This window comes from Artemia sp. Qi Xiang Cuo, chromosome 7, assembly GCF_049724085.1.
Source record: "Artemia sp. Qi Xiang Cuo chromosome 7, ASM4972408v1, whole genome shotgun sequence".
NCBI classification, from domain to species: Eukaryota; Metazoa; Arthropoda; class Branchiopoda; order Anostraca; family Artemiidae; genus Artemia; species Artemia sp. Qi Xiang Cuo.
This window is the reverse complement of record NC_142800.1, coordinates 68,010,181-68,038,057: the sequence shown is the minus strand read 5'-3', so window position 1 is coordinate 68,038,057 and position 27,877 is coordinate 68,010,181. Positions and strand designations below refer to the sequence as shown.

Here is a 27,877-nt window from a genome sequence, read left to right as displayed (position 1 = left end):
TAATCCAATTTTTTTTTTAAATAGTAGGGGTGATTTAGACACTTTGAAAATAATCAATTTTTCATTTATAGGTTGCATTGGTCCCATATTCGCCGTCTCCCCCTGCTCATCAGTTGGAGAAGGAGAGGACACGCCTATGGGACCCTCAAACAATTCAACTTGGAATGGTAATTCTCTAGAATTTATTCCAGACAACATTGACGAGTTTATAGTTGATTTTTTAAATGTTGATAATAGCACAGTTGGGCAGGGAACTTGAGTCAAAACACATTACAGCTTTTAGATGATTTTACCCGGGAATTAACAGGGAATCCTTCTCCTCTAGCCCCCGATAGCCCACTTCCACTTCAATCGACTGAAGTTGATTCCCATAGCCCTAATATTGAACACTGGGGAGGGGGAGGGGGTGTTGATAATATACAAGAGGGTGTGGGGGAGGAGGGGGGTAATATTCAGTTTACGACATTCCCAGAGTTTCAACTATCAAATACAATTTTAAATGCAATAGTTGTATACACTGCAACTTTTGGAGATCCATTTAATTCGCTTTTGTGTGGTAATTTTGTGTTTGACCACGTAGAAATTGTGCATGACTATGTAGATAGAATTCGTGCACTGCTGGAGAACCAAATTCAGTTATGGGGAGGGGGGAGGGATTCAATTAAGGTTTCTATTGTTTTTAAGGTGTTTTTTTTAAATGAGGGAAAAAGTTAAGTTTACCACCATTATGTACATACCGAGATGCGTTTGATCTATCCAAATTTAGAGAATTTTGAGGGTGTTTTTTCCGAGTGGATAGGTCATATTATTGCGCATCTTGAGAATTATAACGAAAATGGGAGCGGGTCGGTAGTTCCTTATGCTTAAAATTTAAGTTTTAATATTTTTAAATTTAATAAATATTTTATTTTTAGCGGGGGGCCTGGGAGCGGCAGACCAATTGAATTAAAATATAATCCAGATTTAGTAGGTTGTCGTGGTGTCCAGAAGATCTGTTTTGAAACAGATCATAAATGTTTCAAGTACGCTTTCCTCATATCAGCATTTCAGCCTCTAGCAGATGATGCTACCAAGACGAATTTGGATCACTGGTCTGTACATGGGAAGGAGGGGTCCAATTTCCCCATTGTAGATTTCACTTGTTTAGAGGGAAAATACCCAGTAACGCTAAGATCTATTGATATTTTTGAAAGAGCTAATGCTCATTTAAATATCGGCGTTACTTTGGTTCAGTATGAAACTGAATTTCAAGATGGGGTTTGTTCTAAAAAGAAGGGGGTGGTGTTCCCAGTAAGGGGTCCGTCAATTGATTTGGTCAAACACGGGGTTTGGTTGTTGTACACACCCCCATATAGTGACCTAGCCAATTCAATTGGTCATTTTAACCCAATTACAGACATCAGTAGAGTTCTGGGGGGTGGTAGGGATCTAGGGGTACGTTTCTACTGTCCAACATGCCTGTCACAATTTCGTAGCGATATAAAACTACGGGATCATATGAAGCACTGTAGACGGCATGGCTACCAGTCAGTGGAAACGGTTTCAGGGGATAGGGCCATTTTACGTTTCAAAAATTTCCAAAACACCCTCCTCCGGTACAACAAAATATCTTTGGATTGTGAAGCTAAACTGGTGGAAGTGAATGATCCTCGATTTCCAAACCGAATCAAAGAACATCAAGCTATTGCAGTGTCCTATGCTTACGCGCAAAGTCAAAGGCCTAACACTATGCATTTGTTAGAAATGGTAGACACATTGGATGGGAGGGAGTGTGAGGTCAGAGCACTGTACCCCCTATTTGCCAGCGATAATGATAGTATTTATAGTTTATGAAACACGCTTTACCAAATGGTGTTGTCTGCAAAGGATTGTACCATGATTCTTAATAAAAAATTCCACTGTGGTTGCAAGGGGGAGTGTATAGAGAGGGATCCGGACAAAAATGGGAACTAAGGAGGGAGAACGACCGGCAAAGACCATAAGCACTCGTGTGAGGAAAGCTCCTCTGGGGGTAGTAATTTTAGAAAGGTAGTGCATCAATCGTGTAACTTAAATGTGAGCCAGCAGTTTTTTTTTCCAATTTTTATGCATAATTCAAATTATGACTTAAAATTTATTCTGCCGGCACTGGCACGTATGCAGAGGGAGGGAGGGGGAGTAGATAGTCCATGGGTAAATAATTCATTTACCTATAACATTATTCCCAAATCGGCCGAGAAGTTGTTGCTTCTCGAACTGAAATGGCAGGTAGTAAATAATGGGCATACGTGTTGGAATAAAATCAGGTTTTTAGATTCCTTTAGTTTTTTCCCAAGGCATTGAGTCAATTGATTCAAGTGCAGAAAAGCGACAATTTTGATAGCTTTCCTTTGCTTAAATAGCACTTTCCAGACAGTGAAATGTATGACCTATTGACCTGTAAAGGTGTATACGCATACGACTATTACTATTATGGCGCTCGCTTAAGTGAGGTGATACTACCTCAAATTAAAGCTTTTTACAATTCACTCACCAACAGTGAATGCACAGCCGAGGACTATGAGTTTGCCAAGAAGGTATGGTCTAAGGGGAATTGTAAAAATGGGTGAGATTATTGTAGACTGTCCTTGACTAGTGACGTTTTAACTCTGTTAGACATAGTCTTTAAGAACACAGACCAAATCTAATCAGAGGTCGGGCTATATATAGGTTGTTATTTTTTCACGCCGCATTTAGGGATGAACTTAATTTTAAAAATCAGTAGAGAAGAAGTAGGCTTAATCACCGACCTAGATAAGCACCTTTTTGTAGATTGATCAATGCGGGGTGGCTATATTTTTCATGGGGATTGTGTTTTGACAACCGATCCGAGTGAACAAAACAGCACCACCGGTGAAAAGTCAAACGCAGTTTTCTTGGATATGAACTCATTGTACCCCTCGGCAATGTCTCACTACTCTTTGCCGTGTGGGAACTATCAATGGCTTGAGAATCCTTGTGAGTTCCCTGACATTACCATCGTCGAGGACAATGGGCCACAAGGAAGGTTCTTTGAAATTGATAGGCAAATTCCACTGTCGCTTCACGATTCAGTCAGAGATTTTGTTTTCCCCTCTATCAATCGACCCGTGAGCAGAGACTCATTGAACCCCTACAATCGATCATTGGTCGAGGATATGGGGATGCACTGGACCCCCTCTAAGCAAAAACTGATTGCTGATTTGGACCCTAAGGTGAATATTGTTGTTCACCATGTGCTTTTGCACTGGATGGTGAACAATGGTTTCAAGATCACCAAAATACATAGGGTCCTGCAATTCAATCGAAAACCATATTTGAAAACGTTTATCGACACTTTTGTTGATAAACGCTCTAGGGCAAACTCCAAAGTAGAGAAGGAAATGTACAAACTCATTCTAAATTCAGCGTTTTGCAAAATGTGTGAAAGCGTTCGCAACAGATCTCACTGCGATGTTGTGACTGATCCTCTAGAGTGTGCACGGATTATTGCCGACCCTAATTTCACATCGTTCACGAGCATAGAGGCTGGCATGTTTCTTCTACACAGGAAAAAGAGAAATGTGGTACTGAACAAGAATATAGCAGGAGGTAGTTCAGGCAAAATGTGTGAAAGCGTACGCAACAGATCTCGCTGCGACGTCGTGACTGATCCTCTAGAGTGTGCACGGATTATTGCCGACCCCAATTTCACATCGTTCACGAGCATATAGGCTGGCATGGTTCATAGACACATGACAAGGCGAAATGTGTAGACGTGCATGAGCATAGCGGATCACAATATAGGACTTTAGTTTTCTTGGATGCTCATTTTTGTGTTTTTTTACAGTGTGTGCAAGGTTCCCGGACTCAGAGCGGGGTAGGTTCATGGTGCCTATGGGAATACAGATTCTATGCTGTTAAAGGTAAAAACCGAGGATTTATTGGGTGATTTAGAAAATGGGGAACACATCAGCTCGCGGATGGATTTTAGCAACTGGAATCCATCCCTCTACCCCGAGTTATTGAAACCTCAAGCCCACAACCTACTATAAATTTTGAAATCAGAGGCGGAGACATATTTAATATCCTGGGGGGTGCTTCCGGGCCCTACAATCTATTGTGCGAAAACTAATAATGGGGATGTAATTTAGGCATGTAAAGGGGTGCCTACACATTTTGTAAAGAGCAATTCCAACATGAGCGTGTACAGAGACTGTGTAGAAAGTAGCCTAGTGCCGAGAGCACAAGTGCTTGCAATTCGCTCTCTACAGTACAGAAATTATACTGTGAGAGTGGAAAAGAAGCCAATATCGTGTATAACCGACAAATCCTATGTGCTCGAGAATGATGTGATTTTACTACCACGTGGACACTCCCGTATTTCAGACCGGGTTGAATGCAGAGACTATCGCAATCAACTGGGTCTGGATAAACTAGCCAAACCAACTAACCAACTAACCTAACCCAACCACCAACCTTTCATAAATTAACTAACCCAGCCACTCAACCCTTTCATAAATTAACTAACCTAATTTAACCCAACCTCAACTAGCCATAACCCAACCTAACCTGCAGCAGTGACGACAACTATTGTATACAGTTTTTTTCATCGCGGCCCCGGGGGGGGGGGGGTTCCGCCCGCGGCTCCCCGGGGGGGGGGGTCCCACCCGTGGCCAGCCTTCGACCCCGTGGCCCCAGAGGGGGGGGGGTCCCCTTTTAAATTCATAATGTTCAACTGTGCTAGTTCATGTTCCAAGTGTTTTTGTTGTTGTTTTCAAGTGCTGTACAAAAAGTGTGCTACTGTGTGTGTACATAAAGTGTTCTTGCTGGACAAAAAGTGTTTTTTTTCAGACAATAAGTGTTGTTGTTGTTCTTGCTGTTCAAGTTCATGTACAAAAGTGTTTTTATAATAAATGTTTTACATAAAGTACAACATTTTTATGTTGTTGTTGTTCATGTTGAACAAATAAAGTTTTCATGTTGCAAATAAATGACCATGAAACATTGTTTTTGTCAGGTTCTTGTTGAACAAGTGTCATTCTTATGTTTTTGTTGTACATGTTGAACAAATAGAGTTTTCATGTTGAATAAATAACCATGAAATATTGTTTTTTTCTTTTCTTGTTAACGTTAATAGATCTATGGGAAAATTATTACTACTACTACTTATTCACTGGACACATATGATTTACAGTTAGTTGTAGTCCGACTGTTGTCAACAGCAGCAGCAGCATGTATCAATTTAAAACACCCTTCAGATTGTTTCTGTGTGGACCATCAATGTCGGGGAAAACAACACTTTTCGCTAAAATAATTAAAAATAGTCAGAAAATGTTTTTGGAAAAGCCGAAAAAATTCTTCTATTGCTATAGTATTTGGCAGGAGTCCTATGATCAAATAAAAGCTATTGCCACAACCATACCAATACAATTCATACGGGGATTTGATGTTTTCAATAGCATTGAACCGAACTCGTGGCTGATTATTGATGATTTGGCTGAATCCATTGAACAGTTCTCAGAGGAAATGCTACAGCTGTTCACCGTTCGCTCTCACCATGAACAGATTTCCATAATCCTAGTTCAACACAATCTGTTTCATCAGAGCAAATGTATGCGAATCCTTGCTTTGAATTGCACCATCTATATTATCTATTGAGTTGTTCGTGATTCTAGCTCGCTAATAACTCTCAATAAACAGATATACCCCGGCGCCCCTAAATTTATGCTGTCAGCGTACACTCAGGCGACTAATAAGCCCTAAAGTTACATTTTGCTAGATTTTAATCAGAGCACGCCCGAGGATCTACGTGTAGTCACCGAAATTTTTGACAAAGAAATTAAAGTATCTCTTCCAGTGAACAGTAAAAAAGGCTATTAGTTGCCATTATGACACTGAAGAAACTATACGAACAACGGCATTTATTTTCCATTTTAGACACTTCAAAACCTCCACTCAGGAATGCTATACTCAAACATGGTGTTGACAGTGATTTCATTAATCTAATATATGAACTTAGTTTAAATTTAACCGAGGGCAATGTTCAACCGCCTGAAGGTGTTAGATAACAGACATAGCAAAATCGTTCCACTGTACTTGCCTTGGCTTGTAAAAAAAAGAGAAAATTTTTTAAAAGAAAACGTCTCCTTCAAGCGGGCGGTAGCTTTTTCACACTTTTACTACCAATAATTGCAGGACTTGTAAACAGTTTTCTCTAGAGAGAATGGCAAAACCCTATAAATTAACACCATTTGAACTTGTCCTCTCGCCTGTGAAACATTTTGAAGACAATCTAAGCAAATTCATTAATAATGAGAATATTGCCTATGACAAAAAACTGCTTTTACTTCAAGATGTATTGCGACGTGTGGACAAACATAAACCTTATCGTGAGAGACCCACCGCTGTCACCATCACCGATCCCTCTAAACAGGAAACATCTCCTCAAGATTGTGCAGCAGTGCAATTAAAGGAGAAGGAATTGAATTCAATTGTATCGAAAATTGGAAACCTATTGCCAGTGACCTATCGAGAACAGAGTAAAAAAGTAATATTATATCACATGTTGGAAGCTGATGAACATCAAGTTCAAGTCGACAGCACAGGGAAACGAATTATAATTCAGGGAAAAAGTTATAATCTAGTTGATTTAATTTGTGATATGGTGACGAATCGTAAAGGACTTTTATCATTTGACAATAATCTATACACCTTTCTAAATGCATTAAACTTTCCCAAAAGTCTTATTGGCAATAAGCAAATTCTAAAGAAACTAAGAGAATATAGTCCTCCAACAACACCAGCACCACCATTTAAAAAAGAAGAAGATTCAATATTTGAAAATACTAGCAGCAGCAATGATTTTACAATACCTGTGGCTGCTAGTCAAAAGCGAAGACGAATTGATTCACTCTCCAGTATGCAAAAGAGAAGTGGATTTTACGCTACGTATTTACGATCCAATTATATGAAGTTCTGAAAGCTGTTTATGAAAATATTATTGAAGCAGGACGTTTCAGCTTTCCCAAAACGCTATCTAAATTTGTCTCTGACAGCAAATTAAAAAAAAGCAAAAGAGTATCTAGAGAATGAACCGATTTACACACTGCACCGGAATCACAGGCTTCGTGGCAAACAATAACTAAAGCAAACAATAATAAAAAACTAAAGACTTTTTCCCTCTCCAGATAATGCAAATGGATCTTTTAACTTTAGATGCAATTCAACGGCGTCACCACTAATATTTTTGAAAAGGGGAATTATTTATGGAGCACTGAACTTTTTAAATTGTTCAAAATCTGAGACACCAAGCCAACGACAAATCGACTGTAAGATAGCAAAGATGATGAGATTCTTGGCGGTTTTTATAAATATTAACTTCAAAAATTTAGAAACATTAGTCAAATTTATCAAATTGAAAAGATATTAAAGAGTCGTACTCGCAGGGGCAAGAGACAGTTGCTTGTTCGCTGGCTAGGATACAACTCAGATTTTGATTCTTGGGTCAGTGCTGAAGATATTAACAACGCCCAATGATTTCCATATGACTTTCATGTCCAATGTTTCTGATCCTCTCTACAATGACTTGAATAGAACAAGTGATTTTTGGACGAAACTCTCCCCCACCATCAAATTCGACGACGGAAAGTATGAACTGGCTCTTGTAGACTGTATTCTCAAAAATACCTATGACATCCTGAGAAAAGATCGTAAATATGAAATAAAAATTAGACCCTACGATTGGCCGCCACCACCCTCAGGTGATCAAGAACAAATTCAAAAAATCAATTGGATGGATGATCCATATATTGAATTACCCTACGAGGAACTCACCTGTATGAATGATTTATGTCGTTCTATTAATAAAAGAATTTTCGCTCGTAAAAAAGGAGCTTTTCATTTCAACTATTCAAAGGAGGAGGGCAAGATCTACATTAGTTCACCTATTGCCAATGAAAAGGTTATTCTTGGCTTATAGCTCAATATAATCAACGGTAAAAGTGCCGGAAACACTAATTTCATTTTTGCTGACTACCCGTCTGCCTTCTCCACCGACACTTGTATATTTCTCTACGCTTCATTTGTGGAAACATCTTGGGTTGGTAATTCAAATGTTCCCGTCCTACGAGTCCTTGAACGGAAAACCAATCGAGAACATATTCACCACTACAATATAAAGCATCTTCAGTATATTCCCGTAAACAGTTTCTATTTGGAACTCTGTCAGTTAACACTAAGAACTGAATTGGGTGATCCCATAACGATTTCAAAAGGTTTGGCTGTGATTACTTGCCATTTTCGGCCCATCCTTCAACAACAACAACAAGATGCGTAATAGATAAGTGGTATTCACTTGCCCTGATATTGACTGCTATGTTAATACTCTTGGCCCAAGACAACAGGGCAATAGAATGGACTATTACAAAGGTCGCTCGTCAATGTTTGGCTATGGTCTTGGCAGTTGGTTTGCTAAGCTGTTTCGCTCTTCACTACCTCTGGCTAGAAAATATCTTTTACCGGCTGCAACAGATTTTGCATCCTCTTCACTATGCGATTGGAGCTCTGAATTTAAGTAACAGTGCCACAGAAAATCTTAGGTCCAGTGCACGAACCCTTGGCGAGAGATTAAAACAAAATGGTAAAGGTTTAAAAAGGTCGAGAAACAATGCATCACTCATCAGTCTCTACTCAGGTCGGAAACGAAATACATCACCGCTCTTGTCAAAGAAAAGAAGGAAAAAGCCGACACGTACTGTAAACAGAAGAAGAAGCCCCAGGAAGAGAATTGTTAGATCGAAACTAGATTTCTTTTCCTAAGATGTCCTACCTACTGCATAAGGAGTCTCAACGTTGAATCACCGCCTCAATGAATCCACTCAATGCTGAAAATGTTTATTTGAGTGTCAAGCATGGATACTATGAACAATTTTATCCTCAACAACCCCTCTCCGATAATATCCACTTTCAAATTTATTCCAATGAAGACTACTTTATGGACATGTCTTCAACATTTATAGATTTACAAATGAAAGTCCGGAAATCCGATAATACAATGCCAATTTGGGCCGATAGAATATCCTATGAAAATTGTATATTACATAATTTATTTCGCCAAATCAGTGTCTACATCGATGGCACGCTGGTGAGTACAAGCAATAATCTCTCAAATTATACAAGCTATATGCAATTCATGCTGATGACACCCAAGTCATAAAAGGAATTGAGAGGCACCTCCAATGGATATGAATATATCACTAATACTGATAGTACAGATGCACTTAAAAATGCTACAACTAGTGAATTACATCTAGTTAGAAAAATATATCATGAAATATTTAATATACCCCAATGGCTACCACCCAATGTTAAAGTGGATATAAAACTGACGCTTGCACCATCCAATTTCATATTGAGAAAAGAACTTGCTGCCAATCCTGATGTAAGTCTCTCCCTCACCTCGGCAATACTTCATGTTCGCAAACAACAGGTCATGAGTTCTGTTGATTTGGCAGTGGAAGAACTGAGAGCCATTGGAAATAATATTAAACTACTTGTTCCTCATACAATCACCAATCAACGTCATATTGCCATGGGGTCACGCATATTCACTGACTCATCCTTTATCAATGGCGAAATTTCGTCAAAACTCACATTGGCATTTGTAAAAAGCGCTAGTGCAATAGGATCGTGGACTGAATGCCCACATAAATTCTAGATGTTTGGACTTTCATCTCTTGTGTGCAAAGTAAACGGCATCCCACTCTACAATCTATCTTTTGATAAATCCTATAGAACATTGTATGAGTTTACCATACAAACCCTAGATCATGATTCGCAACTATTTGAAAATGGTATAACCGAAGATATGTTTGCTAAAACACATGGTATCATTGTACTGGATTTGTCTGGCACACAGAATATGAGTATAGTACGTACGGGGAATTTGCGTTTAGAGTGTACATTTGCTGACCTATTGGCTGAGAGTATTGCACTAATCTCACTAAATCAATATGAAACCTATTGGGAAATCACTCCTGAAGGCAGTGTTCTACTAGACTTGGCGCCATGAACACCAGTCAATTAATCAATGTATTTAATATGGATCCCTACATGTCCCAGTACAAATCCTATTGTCTCCCATCAGACTTTCTTGAAAAAATTCAAAATGCAAACAATACCTTGATTATTGTTAATAGCAGTTCATCAACTGTGTTGACGGGTCATTGGTTGTGCATCTTTCAAACAGTGAAGACGGTTGAATTTTTTGAGCCTCTTGGTTTACCCTATTAATTTTAAACACCCCACATCAGCAACTATATTGAGAGCAGTGGGAAAAATATTATTCAAAATCGGAAGAGGGTGCAGGATCTAACGACTAAAAGCTGTGGCTTTCATGCACTACTATATTTTGTGTTCCGATGTCGCGGCTATACTTACAAATAGTTTCTCCACATTTATGGTGACAATCCACGTCTGAACGACTTTCTAGTGGAAAATATCCTCTCAGACCTATATAATATTGATTTCAGTACCCTAAGAGTAAAGTGCTTAAAAAATGTTTGTGAATTGGTTTATTAATAAAATGCATATATATACAACAATGTCTTTAAATCTTCACTTTAGATTTTTTCATCGATGTATAGGCAACTGTCGTGAACCACTAATGCTGGTAAATCGTTTGGATTCACTGTATATTGATCTTGATTGACTGCAAAGTCAGGATCACATTTTCTACGGTATAATGTAACTTCACTCTTATCATATCTCTTTGTATAGTCAATGATACTATTTGCATTCATATTATGATATTCACGAGTTTCAATCTGTCTATTTGAAGCATTATCACATACAGTGGTTTCAAATGATGAATCACATTCGGTAACTGCCAAATAAAAATCACTTGGTTTATAGTCATAATAGGCAGTGTCGTCACAACGATGACGTAGAAACCAAATTGTCTTGTTACCCCAACAGTTGAATCGTAGACCAGACTCCTCCTCCCAGAATAATTTAAATCCACGACGATACAAATCTCGTAGAAATAAACTAAAATCACGTTTGGAATTCTTTCCAATCATAGCGGGGTAATTATTCTCCCATTGATCACATTTATTATAGTGACAGTTGGAGCAAAGATGTCCTCTAGGGTGAAAGTCACACATCTCTTCAAGACATTAATTAAATCCTTTAATTTGTACTGCATAGCCTCTATGTAATTTGCAAGGATTACATAATTTACACTTTTCACTATAGTCATCAATAATTGTACAATTCTCACATTGAGTCCAACTGCCAAGAGAGTACATGCACAATGGACATGTATAGAACATTTTTTGGTTTCTTATGTCAACTCTCTCAAAGCTAAAACAAAACTGATCGTCCCTGTCGACGGATAAATTCAAGGTGGAGGAATGGGGGAGGAGTAGCTCTGTGACATCACCTCTTTCAATTAACTAACACTCATAACCGTCCAAGAAACATCCATCAAAGTGAGAAAAATCCTGTTTTTCCATTTTCAGTGATTAAAACCATAAAACATCCATAAATTGCTGTTGACATCCATGAAAAACAACAAATAAATTAACTAACACACAAAACCATCCAAGAAACATCCATAAAAGTGACAAAAATCCTGTTTTTCAAGTGAGAAAAATCCTGTTTTTCATTCTCTGTGAGAAAAACCATAAAAACATCCATAAAAGTGAGAAAAATCCTGTTTTTCAAGTGAGAAAAATCCTGTTTTTCCATTCTCAGTGAGAAAAACCATAAAACCTCCATAAATTGATGTTGACACCCATGAAAAACAACAAATAAAATAACTAACACTCATAAGCGTCAATGAAACATCCGTCAAAGTGAGAAAAATCCTGTTTTTTCAAGTGAGAAAAATCCTGTTTTTTCATTCTCAGTGAGAAAAACCATCTCCCTAGGGACTCTATGCCCATATATGGTGTGGGCATGGGACTGACACCCCCCTTTCTACTATTGTGCTTGCAGAATCTTTTCTTGTTTTTCAAGCCAATGGATTTTCCTCGTTTTTCAAGTCAAAGATCTGTAAGATTCCTATTCAGGGCGTTTCGTACCTGGCGATTCTAATAGTGTACTTTGTATTTCGATCTGACTCTAGTTTTAATAGTTATGGGCTGTTTTATTTTTTAGTATGGGACGTGGTCGTCTTTTACTAGGTTGCTAGCTACCGCTGCGACCCAGATCATTTACTATGAAATATATCGATCCTTTATGTAATTGCTAGATACTGCTGCAACCCTGATATTTCAGTTACTATTGGTCAGAGTTCAATCTTTACTATAAAAAATGAAGTTCTTCAAAAAAAATTGATTTCTAAAAAAAATTATTGTTGTTGATTACAAAAGGTTTCTAAATACAACGATTTCCTTTAAAATGAGACATTAAACCGCTTTATGTTATGTTCCAGTGCCCTGTTAGGTAAAGAGAAAAAACCGAAAGAAAAAAAAGATGCCTTCTATGCAGAATATCGCGGTTTCAGCCTCATTTCTTGTTTTTCAAGTTAATGGGTTTTTGTTGTCGTTTCAGCAAAGGGACTGTTGATTTTCTGTATTGGGGGTTTTAGACAATGCCTTTCTTGTATTGTAATTCTTGTTTTGATCTGACTCTCTTTTTATGAGTTATGGGCTATTTTATTTCTTAGTATGAAACATGATCGTCTCTTACTAGGTTGGTAGCTACCGCTACAACCCTGATTCTGTCTTCTGCTTGCATGTGAATATGGTGCTTATTCAAAAGTTTGTAGACACAAATGGCTTAGCCTTTGGACAAAATCAGTATATAAAACAGTTCGCGGTAACGAACTGTAAGTAAGGAGCAACCCGGCTCAATAGTAGCCGAAATTCTAAAAAACGGAATTTTTGATACCCATAGATACATCAAAAGAATCAGATTTTAATGCTGATTTCAAACATATAAGTTTCATTAAGTTTAGTTTTACCCATCAAAAGTTACGCCTGAGAAAAAATGCCTGATCTTCGAAAAAAGGGGGAAACACCCCCTAAAAGTTATAGAAACTTAATGGAAATCACACCCTCAAATTCAGCGTATCAAAGAATCTTACTGTAGAGGTTTCAGACTCCTATCTGCAAAAATGTGGAATTTTGTAATTTTTGCCAGAAGAAAGATCATGGATGCGTGTTTATTTGTTTATTTGTTTATTTTCCTAGGAGTGATAGTATTGACCCAGTTCTTCTAGAATATTGTGGGAGGGCTCATTCGAAAGCAAATTAAAATTTCTAGTGCCCTTTTTAAGTGACCACAAAAATAGAGGGCAACTAGGCCCCCTCCCACGCTCATTTTTTCCCAAAGTCACCCGATTAAAATTTTTGGATATCCTTTTTGTTCTGCATGGTCGAAAATATAAAACCTATGTCTTTTAGGATGACTTAACCCCCAAAGTCCCCAAGGAGAGGGCTGAAAGTTATGAACTTTACCCAATGTTTACATAAAGTTTTGGTTATTGGGAAGTATACAGACGTTTGCAGGGGCGATTTTTCTGCTCGGGGGGGGGGGGGGTGGTCGGAGGCTGTGTGGAAGGACCTTTCCATGGAGGAAGTTCCATGGGGGAAGGGACATTGCTTTGAAGGGGGTGCCGGATTTCCAAGCATTATTTTAAAAGAAATGATCAGAAATTAAATAAAAAAAAAAAGTTTTTCAACTGAAGGTACGGAGTAACATCAAAACTTAAAACGAACAGAAATTACTACGTATATGACTGGGCTCGCCCCCTAGTCAATACCTCGCTCTTTAAGACAAAGATTTTTTAGTACTTTCATAAGAGCTATTCATTCTAATTAACGGCCTTTGTGATTAAAGGGTCATTTTTAAAGAATTGGAACAAAATTCAAAATTTAGCGTAAAGAGCGAGTTATTGACTAGGGGGCGAATCTCCTAATATGTGCATTAAAAATGTATGAATAGAAGTTCGTTACTTAAGTTAATTCGTAAGTTACGTATATTTATTACTAATAAAAACATTCGTAAATAAAACTAAACAACTTTTGAAAAAGCCATTTAACCAAATAAAAGTAAAATTAATATGCAAATTTTGTTTTAATTATTCATGTACGGTGAGCCATAGTCAAAACCTGCATTAATTCAAAATTTTTCAAAAATTAAATAAAAAAAACAAGTTGTTTTAACTGGAAGTAAGGAGTAACATTAAAACTTAAAACGAACAGAAATTATTCCGTATATGAGAGGGGCTGTCCCCTCCTCAACGCCTCCCTTTTTACGCTAAAGTTAGTCTCTTTCTCGTAACTCTATTTTTTAAAACAATGAAAAACTTTAGCGTAAAGAGCGAGGCGTGGAGGATGGGACAGCCCCTTTCATATACGGAATAATTTCTGTTCGTTTTAAGTTTAAATGTCGCTCCTTACTTTCAGTTAAAAAAAACTTTTTTTTATTTAATCTACAAAAAACCTAACTTCAATCTTATCTGAAACCTTGGTGCAAATAAGAAATATTTAGAAACTGCAGAATAAATAAATAAAAAAAAAAAAAATGTATGTTCATTCACTAAGTTTTCAAAGTTCTACTAGAACCCGGTTTGGAATTTGAACTTGTAGTCTGAGCCATGGTCGAAAAAATTTGGACGATGAGCAAGTTGACGAAAATGCTGTTTTGAATGGGGAACCCACATTCAGATTTTTAAGAATGCTGGTTTCTCCAAAACTATTTTTTTTAGAATTATAGTCCAAAGGTGAGAGTGATGTGTTTTGCGAAAGAGAGTCGTGAACATCGTCCACCACCCTGACATTCCAGGAACATGACAAACACTATGGACTGCAGTCATCTCATTTTCTGGTAAAATTTTTAAGAGGTGTAAGACCTTTATTAAAGACATCGAGCTTACATAAACAAGTGGACATTAGTAACTTTATTTCATAAAAATAATTTCTCAACAGGTAGCATTTGAAGCTTATCCCTAAATAGCTTATTCTATGGTTGTTTTGAATACTGTCCTTAAACATAGAAATCAACCTTACTAAGTTACTTTAACAGAAATGAAACTGATTTCAAGAATTTTAGTTCATACAGCCCTTTCTCAAGTGGCAGGCTCCTTAGCTTGCTCTGGAAAGCTATCGTATATATTTATTTCATTCTTAAGACGCCCGTGAACAAAAAATTATGGCTTACAATGTGACTTCCAACTGTCAACAAGTTAATTTCAGGAAGCTTAGCTTATGCAAATATTCGCTCATGTTTTTCACTTTTTTCCAGAACTTCTAGAGCTGGTACTATCTTGGAGTTGAAAACAGGGCCATCAATTCTACTCATGTCATCTGTAAGGGAAGCAAAAAATCTCCTTTATAAGTAGATTGTGTGCTATTTTGGTCAAGGCACTATGTCATTTCAGGAATGTAAAAATTGCTCACAGCACTCTCGGCCTGGATAGGTGTCTCTAGTTATTTCATCGATCCAGGGACTACAGATACCACAGAGCTCTGTTCTCCAAAGATTATCCTATGTTATGTCAAGACAGAACAGTCATGCCGTATCAGGGCGAGAGATCAGAGTGAAATGATTTTTTTCAAAGAATGAAACGGCAGAATGTTAGAACATTATCTTTAGTCGTATGCACGTTCACCTACTTGTTGATTGGAGCTGCTGTCTTTGATTTCTTGGAATCTGAAGCCGAAGTCAAAAGATGGGAAGTACTTGTTGGTAAGTGTTCAATTTCCTTCTGCTATAATAAGGCACTTGTATTAGTAGTAGGCACTTCTTAGGCTAATTTTTTTCAAAATAAAAGTTTTAAAAAAACAAAAGGCCCGTTTTTTAGCACTAAGATCTTACATCTAAGATTACAAAAAACGAAAATGACAAAAAGTCCGGTAAAAGGAGGGTAGAATAAAAAAAAATGGATCGATTCAAACTATTATCAAATAAAAAAAGTTTTCAACTGAAAGTAAGGAGTGAAATTAAAAGTTCAAATGAACAGAAATTATTACGTATATGAGGGGGTTCACTCCCTTGCCTGTACGTTGCTCTTCACGCTAAAGTTCAAATTTTGCTCCAGTTCTTTAGGAATGACCCTGAATCACAAAGGCCGTTTAATTAGAATAAATTGATCATTTGAAAGTACTAAATAACTTGGTACTCTTGCATTATATGGGCCAATCACGAAATAGACAATGGAAACCAGTCACGAAATATACCGAGACGCGTGATGAAAAACAGGTTTACACTGCCTAAACAAAGGGTTTCTCACTCCAGGAACTATATTTAAACTGTTCTTTTGGTGTTTAGGGGGGGGGGGAGGTACCTAGGTTAGGTTAGGTTACGTATTTAATATATGGTATGCTTTGCCCCCACCCCCCTTAATGTGCAAATATATAGCCCAAATTTGTTTCTAAACTATTATATATTCATCCTATTTTATTTTATTTTATTTTATTAGCATTAACCCAACTTGACGTTTTAGAAAGGCTCATATAATGCAAGAGTGCCAATAACTTTATTTTAAAGAGTAAGGTATTGACGAGGGGGCGAACCCCCTCACATATGTAATAATATCTGTTCGTTTTAAGTTTTAATGTATTCTCCTTACTTTCAGTTGAATTTTTTTTATTTAATTTCTGATCGTTTTTTAAATAATTCCAGGAAATCCGGCAATGCTTCCTGTAAAATTCCCTTCCCCCGAGAAAAATTCTTCCATTGTAAGATACTCACACTTAACCCCCCCCCCCACCAGAAAAAATACCCCTGAAAACGTCTAGGCTATATACTTCCCAATAACCAATACTATATGTAAACAATGGGCAAAGTTCATAACTTGCAGCCTTCTTCCGAGGATTGTGGGGGATTAAGTCATCCTCAATGAAATATTAGATTTTTCGACTATGCTGAACTAAATGACTATCTCAAAATATTGAGCAGGTGACTTTGGAAAAAATGAGCGTGGGAGGGAGCCTAGTTGCCCTCCAATATTTTTGGTTACTTAAAAATAACACTAGAACTTTTAATTTTCGTTAGAATGAGCCCTCTTGCGATATTCTAGGACCACTGGATCGATACGATCACCCCAGGGGAAAAAAATAATAAAAAAACAACAAATAAACACGCATCCGTGATCTTTCTTCTATCAAAACATACAAAATCCAACAGATTTGCAGACGGGAGCTTGAAACCTCTACAGTGGGGTTCTCTGAAACGTTGAATTTTAGGGTGCGATTTTCATTAAGATCCTATGTTTTTTAGGGGATGTTTCCCCCTTTTTTCGAAAATAGGGTGAATTTTCTCAGGGTCATAACCTAATGAACGGGTAATGACGGGTAGGATTAAACTTAATGAAACTTATATATTTGAACTCGGCTTAAAAATCTGATTCTTTTGATGTATCTATCCATTGGATCCATCATATTCATCCGTATCCATCGGAACCCATCGTATTTAATATTGTGTTACCTAAATTACTCTATTAATTTTCCTGAGAATGAAAATTAGCAACCAACATCCCTCTTTCGTAACTTCCAGAATTAGGTAACTTCCTTTTAGGTAAATTCCAGAATTATCAAGCTCCTGTCTCATCTCTAGATGTCTTCTGGGTCACGGTATTAGAACTCTACTGCCCGGATTTCACAGTACAAAGAGCATTGACACGGGTCTTCTCATTGTAATGAGAAGAACAATAATAAAACAAACCAAAACCGAAATTTTTTTTACAAAAATGGCTGCACACAATTTATAACAAAACGTCATTTTAACCTTATTCAGGAATAAAATTTTATGCATGTTGACTAAAACTGGAAAAATATCAAGGACAGAATTGACATTTTGGAACGAATTAATCAATTTGATGTTACTCTTTATGGGAGTAATTTATTTTTTTACGTGATCGATTTAACACTTGTTGTTGTTTTTTCTGGTGAGTTGGAGTCAATTGTTAAAGTTTCTCTGTACAATACTTCTTCCTTCAAATCGAAACTATTTGTTGAATTGTGTGCATTGTTTTCAAGGTAAAGTCGATTTAAAATATTTTTTAGGCAAACTTACAGTTTTGGTACTTATTGCCAATTCCATTAGTATGTTCGCTACATAAGTGGAAATTTTGGGAATTGGTTTATATACTAAATTAAACCTTAGAGGGGTATTCTGAAATTCCTAGTTTCACTCATTGTTCATAAGACTCTTAAGCCTCTTTGAAAACATTTTGTGCCTATATTACGTAGGAAAGAAGTTTGGCTAAAAGTCTGCTTGTCTTGGATTGTGGGTTCTAACAGAGTAGTCCTCGGGATTTGAATAGATTCTAAGCCATATTTCACTTTTACTTAATTTAAGTAACTATTTTCCAATAGTCTTACAGATCTTAAAAATAGCGAAGTTAAGTGGGCATGAGGTTGGAAATACCCTTTCATACCCATTTTCGGCTGAAATATCTGTTTCTAAGACTTTAAGTACTTGAAAGGGAGATTAGGTGGAGTTGAAACAGCTGCAAGGTTTCTAATTTGGACTGTAGATCCATTTGCAAAGGTTTCACCCGTAAAGCACAACAACTTTTGAGTAACTGAAAAGTCCCTAGCCTAACCTGCCATTCCCAATAAAAATAAGATAGAATTCGATTTAAAATAGGGTCCTTAATTGTGTTATTTGTCGTATATTATACTTCCATTTCTTTTAAAAATATACAGATTTGCACTATATTACCATGTATAATACTGTTATAGATAGAGGCTAGCTGTTTAGGGTAGATCAGGGAATTATTTGTTCTGAGACAATTCTGGTGGTAAGCCTATAACCCCCGTTCGCTTTTGTTTATTTTTCAGTATTTTTGTACATTTTAGTGTGTCTTTCACTAAAACATATTTTGGGGTTGTATTTAGAAAGAATCTGCATTGCATTTCTCCCCACTCACATCCCAAGAAGTGGTTGAAGTAGTTGAGAATAGAAGTAGTTGTAGTTCATACTAGCCGGTACTTGTGTCGCCTACCTTGTGCAAGTTGTTGGAACTGTTGGTGATTGATATTATAAACCAAGCTTGTTCGACACCAGACTGCCAGTTTTGTTTCAAAAAGGGTTAGAGCCGCGAACATTTCCATCAAATTATTGCAAATGTTTTGGTAAAACAAGAAGAAAGCGATGAAAAAGTGATTGTGGCTAGACATGACGTCTCTTGTGCATTTAATTCCGGAATACATATCCAATTCTTACGGAGTGCAAAGACTCGTGGTCTGAATTGGTCAATAGTACGTGTATATACGGGTATGTAAAATAAATACGTTGCTGTTAAAGTGTCGGTTCCTAAGGGTTATAAGTTTTATCGGGTCTGTATAAGAGTGTGGAAAGGTATTCGACAGGGTGGTGTCTAATCCCATCCTTTATGCAATAATAGTGTAGTGGAGGCCCAAAAGAAATGTTATAACTAGTTTTATATTTAGAGGCCTTGATCTGTCGCTGGTTAACCATGCAGATGATGCGCTGAACCTAAGTAGTACTTATGTTCCTATAGAAGAGAACTTTGATATTCATGAATATGAAAAAATTCTTCATAGTTTTAACCCGGAAAAGAGTGAAGTTGTTGTAGTAGGAAAGTCGACTGGTCATTTATTTGCTGAGAATATTGCCTCGGATCACATCTTGTAGAGCCTTCTTCTAGTATTACTTACATTGGCCTGCCAATTGGTTCTAGCTTAAAGCATACTTTGTCCTTCCTGATCGAGTTTTTAAGCGAAAGACTGTGAAGGACCTATGTACTTCTTGTTTTTTTGTAAATTTAGGTATAAGTGGGCAGTTCTAGGAAGGAATTACAATGCGTTTGCTGTGCCCAATTTATTAGCATTAGCAGAATTTATTAGGTTAGCGGGTACCGTTTATATTAACGGACTATTCAGGTAGCTAAAAAATAAACTTACTTCTATAGTCAGAATTGCATCTTGACTCCAAATTTAACATTCATTTGCGTCGGAAATGAACTTTACTCCCACTCCCATCCCTAATTCAAAAATATGTACCCAAGGAATATACCCTGAATTGGTATATATAGGGGCGAGTGTAAAGTTTACTTCCGACACAAATGAATGTTAAATTCGGATTCAGGATACAATTCTGACTATAGAGATAAGTTTTTTCTTTTTAGCTAACTGAACAGTCCGTTAAAATAAGCATTACCCAGAAAAAACTTACATGTAAATATGCCAAAGAGGAATTTTTAATGCCTCGTGCCCGTTTTGAAAGCATTTATATATTTCCCCCCTGAAAACTCATAAGAAAAACTGCTCTGATAAACAAGCCAAGCTCGGAAGCTATAGAATTAAAATATATTAGAGGAGGACTGCTCCAGTACAAAAACTCAAGAAAGTTTAGCAGGAAAAACTTATATGTAAATATACCAAAGAGAAATTTTTAGAGGATTTATATCTTTTTTTCCCGAAGATCCACAAGAAGAATTGCTCTGATAGACAAGCCCAGCTCAGAAGCTATGGAATTAAAATATCTTAGATGAGGACTGCTCAAGTACAAAAACTCAAGAAAAAGTACAAAAACTGAAGAAAACTCAACACAAAACTTACATCTAAATATGCCAAAAAGATCCCTAGCTACTACTTAGATATAAAAGAACTCAGCAAGTTCCAGTCATTGCTCCTTTATACCAAATTTTATTAGAATTTTTTCCTTGAAGTGCCAATTTAATGATACAAACTAATTAAACTTTATCATTAGACTCCAACCGCGGGTGAAATTACTTTGAGAAACCTGAAATGATTTAGATTTATCATAGGCAGATGTTACCTTATTAGTTTTATGGGTACTCTAAGCTTCTTCTCTCTTCATGAAATCCATTATTTAAAAATGCACCTCTATAGGATGGATTCTGCCCGCAAAAAACACTTAGAGATCACTTTAAATAGTATTATTTGTTACATTTGATATTCCTTAGTCTTTAGGGAGAACAAAAATGAAAGGTCAAACAATTGAAATATAATGATCATCAGTAGCGTATCCAGGGGGGGGGGGCGGAGTGGCCCCCCCCCGATTTTTTTTTTAAGTGCCAATATAGTAAGTTCCGAAATATTCACACTTTTAATTTATTTGAAACACCCGTTCTTTTTTTCATTTCTTGTTAAATGGCTATCCATTTCTCCAGCAAGCTTATATAGTTATTTTATCATCAAACGTGCAATCGCCTCCTGTAATCAAACAAGATTGCAAGAAATTTTTCTCACTATTTAACCCCCGCAGCTATAAGCACCAGCTTCTCTGCAACGAATGAATTGCGATAAGGAATCGGACTAAGAGGCGATAGTTCATTCAAAGTTTCAAACGCTGCTATAATTCCAGTGTAAGCTAAGCACTGAAATGGAAAGGTCATATGAGAGATAACAAAGAAAATTACCTTAAATTACCGCAAATCGCATGTCCAGCGAGATAAGGTGGTTTTGAGCCCCCTGTAGAAATCTCGCTGGTGGTGTTTCAAGGTTATGATTTGATATCCCAGTTCAGTCTCCATTCGGCCTTGGCCCAGTCTTGATCAACTCCTTTCTTGAAGGCATCTACAGTTTTAGATTGGACGGTGGCTTCGGATAGGCTGTTCCAGAGTGGGATGGAACGGACTGAGAAGAACTGTTGGCGCTCTTGCTTGATCCAACGGGGGGCCTGCAGCTTCTTGGTTTGTTCTCTTGTGGTAGTTGAGAAGGACGGGAAAAGACATGACTTAATAGGTCAATTTCTAGCAACTTACGAGTTGCTATTATGTCTCCTCTTTTCCTACGATATACTAAGGTAGGGATTTTGAGTAAAGTGAAACGTCCCTCATAAGATCTGTCTTGAAATGCAGAGATGAGCTTAATTGCTCTTCTTTTGACACTCTCAAGTACTTTCACACCCATCTTATAGAACGGAGAGGCTAGGGTCATGCCAAATTCCAGGTGAGGACGGACCATGGCTTTGTACAGTTTCGTAATCACTCCCAACTTCCTGGTGGTAAATGTTCGTTTTATGAGGCCAAGGGCTTGGTTTGCGTTTGCAACTTGAGCTCCTGTGTGGCAGTGAAACATCAGCTCATTGTCAACAACAAGCCCCAGATCCTGCTCCTCACTGACTTCCTCAAGCTGGATATCTCCTATGCAATACGCAAGTTTTGGATTAAACCATCAAAGATGTAGAACTTTACATTTTAAGGCATTGAACTGTAGACACCAATCCGATGACCATCTAGATAGTCATTCCAGATCTTCTTGCATACTTGATAGAGTTAGGTCGTTCTGGGCCAGTCCTAGGAGCTTGCAGTCATCAGCATATAGCGTCAAAGGATTCTTCAGGTTCGTTGTTTAGTTATTGATATACATGCTGACAAGCTTAATTAGTTCTAGTTAGTTCTTGTAGTCAGATACTAATATGAAAATCGTGCTTTATTTGAAGAGCGGTTTCTCGGGTTTTCTGTTTGCGGAAATCTCACCGGCTCTGCAGTAGCGAAACTCATCGGCCAATGCATTGCGTTCGGCTTAAAAATGGAAAAATTTGTGGGGGTTGGTTTTGATGGGGCCAGCAACATGTCAGGCTGCTATTTTGGTGCACAGGCAGAAATTAGGAGAAAATATCCGCATGTAATCTACACCCGCTGTGCATCACACAGCTTAAATTTGGCTTTATGTAAAACTAGTAGGGTAGGACTTGTTAGGTCAACCTTTGCTACTATACAGCAGATTATATCATTTTTATCATCCTCACCAAAAAGAACGAATATGTCTGTAGAAGCGGTCGCTGTCCTGTGAGGAAGCTTGTGAAGTTGTGCGAAACGAGATGGGTGGAGTCTCACGATTGCATTTTAGTTTTTATTCCTTTGTATTGTGCGATCATTTCCGTACTTGAGGAAATAGTTGGTAGCATACGGTACGAAGTTATTTCAAAAGCGAATACGTTGGTTTCAGCACTAACTGAACTTAGTTTTATCTTCACGATGGCTATGCTAGAGTTTGTAAGTGCCATAATGCTCTCTGTCTCTAAGGCGCTGTAAGCCGAAGATTTAGACTTAGTTGAGTGCTGTCGGCATGTTAAGCTATGTTCTGATACTTTACTGCAGTCAAAACAAAAAAATTTTGAAACAATTTTTCAGAAAGCCTATGAGCTTGCACAAGAGTTAAATGTGGCTCCGGCTGTTCCAAGGTCTATCCGCCGAAAGTCCATCAACGATAATGAGTCCATCGAGGTTTTTTATCTCGAGTCATTGTTCAAACCTTACTTTGCTTCACTTATTGAAGAATTTGATCAAAGATTTTTGCGCCATCAGGAGGCATCTTTAAAAATCGGAAGGCTTTTGCCAGCTAACAGCGAGTCATTAAAAATTAATGAATTTGTGAACGCTGTTGCTGTTTACGAAGGATTTCACGTGGGTAGACGTGCGATCGAATGTGAGTTAGTCCTTTGGAAACAGAAGTGGCTCGGAATGTCTGAGAAACCATTAACTGTTGCTTCGACTCTTGCGTCATGCGATGCAAAAATTTTCCCATGCATTCCATGGCTTTTGACGATTTTTCAGACGTTACCAGTGACTACCGCTTCTGCTGAGAGGAGCTTTAGCTGTCTTAAGTGATTAAAAACCTATCTGCGGAGTTCAACAGGCAAGGAGCGTCTGAACGGACTAGCTCACATGACCCTGAACCACGATATCCAGGTCGATGCTGACCAAGTTTTTGATCAATTTGCAGCCAAAAAAGACCGGCGGCTGTTACTCTGAGAGGATAGGTCGTCTTTCGTTTCTCGTTTCTCTAAGTGCAGTTGATTCTGTTTTTTAAACTTTAATTGAGCTTCATCCTCTGTAAACAATGTTAATATCAATACATTTCTTGCTTTCATGGCTGCTATATTAGGTAGGCTGAGGCCCCACCCCTCCGAAACCAAATTTTGGGCAATTGTCTTTGATATAATATTATTTTTTATTTATTTGGTTCTCTAAAACAGGGGTCCCATAGGCAAATATAAGGAATAATGCACTTCTTTTTTTTTATATTTTCTAAATTCTGCCGCTTCTTGGCAGTTATAAAACATCTACTCGCCCAAAATAGAAACTCTGACTGCTTCTAACTTTTTTTTTTTTATTCTGACTTTGTTGGCAAAATTTTGTCATACATTCTCAAACAAAAAAAGCCCAACTAGAAATACTCATGACAAGTGTGTACTTTTCATTTCTTTACCTAGATACCCCCCCCATACCCCCCGCCTGAAATCTTCCACTATGATAGATAATTTTCTTGCTCACATGACTGCTATAAAAAGGTAGACTGACGGGCTCCTTCCGAAATAAAATCCTGGATATGCCACTGATGATCACTTTTTAAGAGTCAAAATAGATCGGATGGCAACTAGACCCCCCCCCCCCTCCACGTCCTAAATGCATCAGATAAAAATTTTGAGATATACATGTTGTTAAAAAATAGTTCATAGTTCAGATAACAAAAAACTCCGGTGTCGATACAGCCCCCCAGGGCCCTGGGGCAGGCGTTTTAAGTTATCCCCTGAAGGCATATATGGCTCTCCTGTTATTTATGCTCGTATTAAATTCAAAGAGGGCTCATTTGAATTGAAACTGAAAGTTCTAATTCACTTTTTAAGACTCAAAAGAGATCAGAGTGCAACAGGCTCTTTCACCAAGACAACTCCCCTGTATACATATCACTAGCTGTTTGTAGTAACAAAGTGAAATATATTAGCGATTCGTGCTAATAGTAACTGAAACTCTAAGAAATGGGGTTTCGATACATTTGAGTAATTTAATTTTTTCAGTGAATTGTGGAATGTGTAAAATTCATTAAGTTTAAAGTCACCCATCAAAAGTTATGAGCATGAGAAATTTTCACAATTTTCAAAAAAGGTTGAAAATAGTCCAAAAGGAAAGCGATCACGATGAAAAATATGCCATTAGCAATGCTTAAATATTTTTTGTAGAGGTAAAAAGTTACTACTTACAGAAATACAAAATTTGGCCTTATTTCCGAGGAAAGTGGTTATGGATGCATTATTTTATTTATTTTATGTATTTTTTTTTCATTAGGTGATTGTACTGAGCTAAAACCTCTAGAATATTTGGAAAAGTTTAATTCGGATGAAAATAAGAGGTTTTAGAGCCCTTATAAGTAGCAAAAGAGACTAAACTGAAGCAAAGTGCTTTTTACTGCCATTTTGAGGTGAAAAACAATCAAGAGGGTAAAACCTACTGAGTAAAAATTCTGAAATGGTCAGAATTATAAAGATTTAGATATTTAGAATTATAAAAAAAAACATATACTGACCTTCCAAGTTTTAGAGGCCATAGTATAGCACGGTGTCGCATACACCGCAGTCCATACAAAATAAACGACTAAGAATTAATAAACAAAGCTAAGTGCAACTTATCAATCTTCATTTAGCCGAGTTAATTCATTCAGGTCCTTATAAAGCATTAAAAAAACGGAAACTAAAAAAAGTTTTGATTAAAATATAGGAATCAACATAACTTGTTATTTATGCTGATTCTAATAATGTAAAATTTGTTAATTTTAAATTGGCTGATTTAATGCTATTAGCATAGGAAAACTGACACAATCTTAGAAAAAAGGAGTAAACACCCTCCAAAAAGGATTCTATACCAACAAAAATTACATGCTGCGATTCAACATGTATGAGAACCTTAAAACCTCTCTCTACAAGAAATGAAATTTCTTGTTTTACAAAAGAAAATGCTTGCGCTTGCGTGATTTTTTTCCATAGTTGGTTGAATCGATGCTATAGTAATAGATTCTTGGAATATCCTTCAAACGAAGGAAATTTTAAAAATATAGAGTCCTTTTTGAGCAACAAGATAGGTCAGAGCAAAGGATAGTAGTAAATTCTTGTATTTTAGCCAAGAAAACAAAATTTTTATCTTAAACGTTTTGTAATGTCATGTAAAACTTTGAAATCTATTAAAAGAATATTTATGTAGCTTCCCATTCTCAGAGGTTATGCTGGCATGTCGTAAACTATCCGTCCTAGGCATACATGCAGTCAATAGAAAAATAAGCCACTGTGACAGACAGTATATTGAATGACTCTATCAGCTATTGAGCAATGCATCGTTGCACACCATCTATTATGGTGTTGGCCAACTGATTATTTAATGAAAGTGGGGGGGGGGGGGGAGGTAAATAAATCCCCCAAAGAGTGTTTTAGCTCTACTACATTTTAAAAATTTCTGTCAGAGGTTCTTGAGATGAATTAAATGAAAATTCAGATGATTAGGGATTTAACTTCTTAACCTATGAGGAGGAATTTATCCTAATATATATTTGGAAATTTTATATATATATATATATATATATATATATATATATATATATATATATATATATATATATATATATATATATATATATATATATATATATATATATATATATACATATATATACATATATATATATATATATATATATATATATATATATATATATATATATATATATATATATATATATATATATATATATATATATATATATATATATATATATATATATATATATATATATATATATATATATATATATATATATATATATATATATATTAGATAATAATTGTATATATGTGTGTCAGTTCTCGAAAACGACTCCATATTTTTTGGGTAAATTGGTATCATGGTTTATTCTATCATAAAAAACGATATAGATGGGTCAGAAGTGCGGGAAAATTCGTGAAAAGCCCCAATTTTGGAAAAAAAAAACTGTAATAATCAAATATCTTTGAATAGACTTCACTATGAAAAGACATTAAATTACCTAAAGAACAAAAAACTGGTAATTACAAAAATTTTTGTATATATTTTAACAAGGGAATACAAAAATTCAAAATCTTTTAAAAAAAAACCCAGAAGTTTGAAGCTTAGGAGAAATCGCTGTTAGAAATTGAACTTGCTTAATAATCAAGTATCATAGGCAGTACAAAAGTGCCGTGTGAGTAAACAACGATGTTGGCACAATCTGTTATATTTTTTTAGTTCTTGGTCTTAGACCAGGGCACTTCGTATCGAAGGAGTTGCCATAGAAACTTCATAGAGGGCTCATTTAATTGGAAATTGGAGTGGCTTGTTTCTTTTTAAAAGTCGAAAGTGATTGGAAGGCAACTAGTATCCCTGCCACGCCCACCATTTCCCCAAACACACCCAATCGAAATTTACAGACAGCCATTTTGCTCAGCATAGTTGATTTCCAGATAGAAATAATATTTTGAGGAGGAAACTCCCTTACAGCCCTCAGGGCAAGTGTTGTAAGTTATATAAGGGCATGTGAGGTTTTTTATATAAAGCGTTGTCGTAGAAAGTTCCGAAAGGGCTCATTTAATTGGAAATTGAAATGGTTAGTACCCTTTTTAATAGTCGAAAGGAATTGGAGGGCAACTAACCCCTCTCTCACGCCCACCTTTTCCCCAAACACATCCAATCAAAATTTTGAGATATTAATTTTGTTCAACGTAGTTGACAGTTCTGGAAATTAGGTCTTTGAGGATGACAACACCCAAAACCCCTCACGGCAAGGGTTGTAAGTTATGCCCTTGTGGCGTAAGGTGTTTATAGAAAGTTTGTCGTAGAAACTCAAAAAGGGCTCATTTGGTTGAAAATCGAGAGGGCTACTGCCCTTTTTAATAGTCGAAAGTGATTGGAAGGCTTGACATTTTTATAGTAAAGATCGATGTTGGTACAATGTATTATTTTTTTTTTCTTTTTTTTTTTGTTTAGACCAGGGGACTTCGTATCGAAGGAGTTGTCTTAGGAACTTTGAAAAGGGCTCGTTCGATTGAAAATAAAATGGGCTAATGACCTTTTGCAATAGTCGGCAACTAGTCCCACTCCCTCGCCCACCTACCCATTTGCCCATTATTTTTAAAAACTAATTGTTGGCTTAAGATTAAATCAAAATGC

The 27,877-nt window shown here is 36.8% G+C and overlaps 1 protein-coding gene across 1 annotated transcript in view; it reads left to right on the top strand.

Annotated features, from left to right (window-relative positions):
• The first annotated feature begins 15,285 nt into the window (after nt 1-15,285).
• Task7 (TWIK-related acid-sensitive K[+] channel 7) overlaps nt 15,286-27,877 on the top strand; it is a 439,213-nt gene continuing 426,621 nt past the window's right edge. Inside the window, exon 1 of the mRNA XM_089091908.1 lies at nt 15,286-15,675. Coding sequence (XP_088948034.1) covers nt 15,549-15,675 — 127 coding nt within the window. The 5' untranslated portion in view covers nt 15,286-15,548. The remainder of the gene's footprint in view (nt 15,676-27,877) is intronic.